Raw genomic sequence first — 2,384 nt, 5'->3', positions numbered from 1 at the left:
CACACATATATATATATATATATATATATATATATATATACACACATATATACGACAGGCTTCTTTCAGTTTTCGTCTACCAAATCCACTCACAAGGCATTGGTCGGCCCGGGGCTATAGCAGAAAACACTTGCCCAAGGTGCCATGCAGTGGGATTGAACCTGGAACCATGTTGTTGTTAAACAAGCTACTTACCACACAGCCACTCCTACGCCTAAGTGTATATTTCTTCAACAACAACAACAAAAACAAAAACAGTGCAAGATAAGAAAATTTTATTACAAACTAATTAATTTATTAATTATTACTTTTCATCGTTATCATCATCACTTTTAGCTGGATGCAAAATATCGTAATATTTTGGTATGAGAAAATCATCACTGTGTAATATAAATGATCTCCCTTTGATGACAGAGTTACCTCTCTTGAATGGTAAGACGACATTCCGAGAGGAGAGGGTCACATCGTTCGCTGTGAAATGCAGCTGTGAACGTGACATAAATAGGCCGGGCACGATAGCCACAAAGTTGTTTTCGTCCTCGTGGACATATATCCGCAGTAGATAACTCTGGCTTACTCTGGTAACAATGAAGAAAAGGTAAGAATTGAAGACGAAGAACATGCAACCGGCAACGAACGGGTGTTCAAAGTAATTGACGTGGTCCTGCAGAAAAAAGTCATTTTTGGACATGTAGCACAGATAGCCGGCCCCAATTATGGAGAGGATCATCGTCGGCTGCAGGAACAACTGGGCTGTTTGGTAGTAAGCAAGTGAGGAATTGGAATATATAAGAGAATATTCTTGGCCTATGTTGTCTCCTTCGTGGCGTCTCGCTGACTGGATATTCTGGTTTCCATTGGAGAACTTTCGGGTTGTGGCACCAAATGCAAACTGAGCTGTGGGTTGGAGTTGGGTTGTAATGTTAACATAGCTGTTGCTGCAGCTAATGCTGCTGCTCGGGGGCCACTGTTTCGGACTGCACGTCAGTCGTCGACAGTGGATCTTGTTGAGGGAAGATCGATGGAAGTAACCGGAACATAACTGGAAGTAAAAGGCATACATTAGGGAGGTCAAGCAAAGTCAAACCGTGGCCATCCATGCATACATGCATGTCCTTTATGGCCATGCCCTCCGCAACCCCAACCCCACTCCACCCCAGCTTACAAGCAGGCAAAAATGTTGTCTAACCTCTGACAAAATTCCTTCATCTTTTCAACACCTGCTGCGGGCCTTAGCCGCACCTCCCCTCCACTCTAGCAGGAATTTTTCAGGCAGGGACAAGCCGATTATATTTACCCCAGTATTCAACTGGTACTTATTTTACTGAGCCCCGAAAGGAAGTAAAGATGGACAAAATGCTGCCAAGCATTTTACCCAGCATATTCTTTACTCTTTTACTGTGACTGCGGCCAAGCTGGAGCACCGCCTTTAGTCGAGCAAATCGACCCCAGGACTTATTCTTTGTAAGCCTAGTACTTATTCTATCGGTCTCTTTTGCCAAACCGCTAAGTTACATAAACACACCAGCATCGGTTGGTGGGGACAAAAACACACACATATATATATATATATACAGACGCACAAACATATACACACATATATATATATATACGACAGGCTTCTTTCAGTTTCCGTCTATCAAATCCACTCCCAAGGCTTTGGTCGGCCCGAAAGGCTATAATAGAAGACACTTGCCCAAGGTGAATCCGGAACTATATGGTTGGTAAGCAAGCTACTTACCACACAGCCACTCCTGCGCCTATATATTTAGATATATTTTCATACATATTTATTTATCTATGTATTTTTAATACAACATCAAGTATAAAGAGGAGGAATTTACCTTGGAAATAGGGAGCTGAAGTCTATTCATGGGACTAAGGATAAGGGGCCGCAATTGAGTCCAGAGCAACATGATTCATTTGACAGAATTAGGGTCCAACAGCCACAGGTATATTTGAGTTCTGAAAAAAAGTAAGTGGATTCGTTAGATTACTGCAAGGCCTCAAATCTGAAGAGTGGGAAAAATAGGGAGATCCGTTTATAGTGACCAACACAAGGCCCCATCTTTGTTGTGGTATTGTGGCTTGCATGACTCAATGACCCTTAAGAGTTATGCGAGCGGAGCACAAGGCCACAAGGGGCTAAACACAGAGAGCACAAACAAGGACAGACAAACGGATTAAGTCGATTATATCGGCCCCAGTGTGTAACTGGTACTTATTTAATCGACCCTGAAAGGATGAAAGGCAAAGTCGACCTCGGCGGAATTTGAACTCAGAACGTAAAGACAGCATACAACAGAATCTTATATGGGACCTCCAAAAGTCATATGAACCCCAGTTAAAAAACACTACCCGTGTCTCCTGGCAGTTGGCTCAGC

The 2,384-nt window shown here is 42.8% G+C and overlaps 1 protein-coding gene across 1 annotated transcript in view; it reads right to left on the bottom strand.

Moving 5' to 3' along the window:
• Positions 1 to 277: 277 nt before the first annotated feature.
• The window catches only part of LOC115230598, a 3,054-nt gene continuing 947 nt past the window's right edge, over positions 278 to 2,384 (bottom strand). Inside the window, exons 2-3 of the mRNA XM_029800739.2 lie at positions 1,845 to 1,965; positions 278 to 1,042 (exon numbers count right to left, since the gene is read on the bottom strand). Of these exons, the coding sequence (XP_029656599.1) occupies positions 305 to 1,042; positions 1,845 to 1,916 (810 nt within the window). The 5' untranslated portion in view covers positions 1,917 to 1,965 and the 3' untranslated portion in view covers positions 278 to 304. The remainder of the gene's footprint in view (positions 1,043 to 1,844; positions 1,966 to 2,384) is intronic.

Source organism: Octopus sinensis, unplaced genomic scaffold, assembly GCF_006345805.1.
Source record: "Octopus sinensis unplaced genomic scaffold, ASM634580v1 Contig15862, whole genome shotgun sequence".
In the NCBI taxonomy this organism is placed as follows: Eukaryota; Metazoa; Mollusca; class Cephalopoda; order Octopoda; family Octopodidae; genus Octopus; species Octopus sinensis.
The sequence above is the reverse complement of the archived record's forward strand: the minus strand, read 5'-3'. Positions and strand labels throughout refer to the sequence as shown.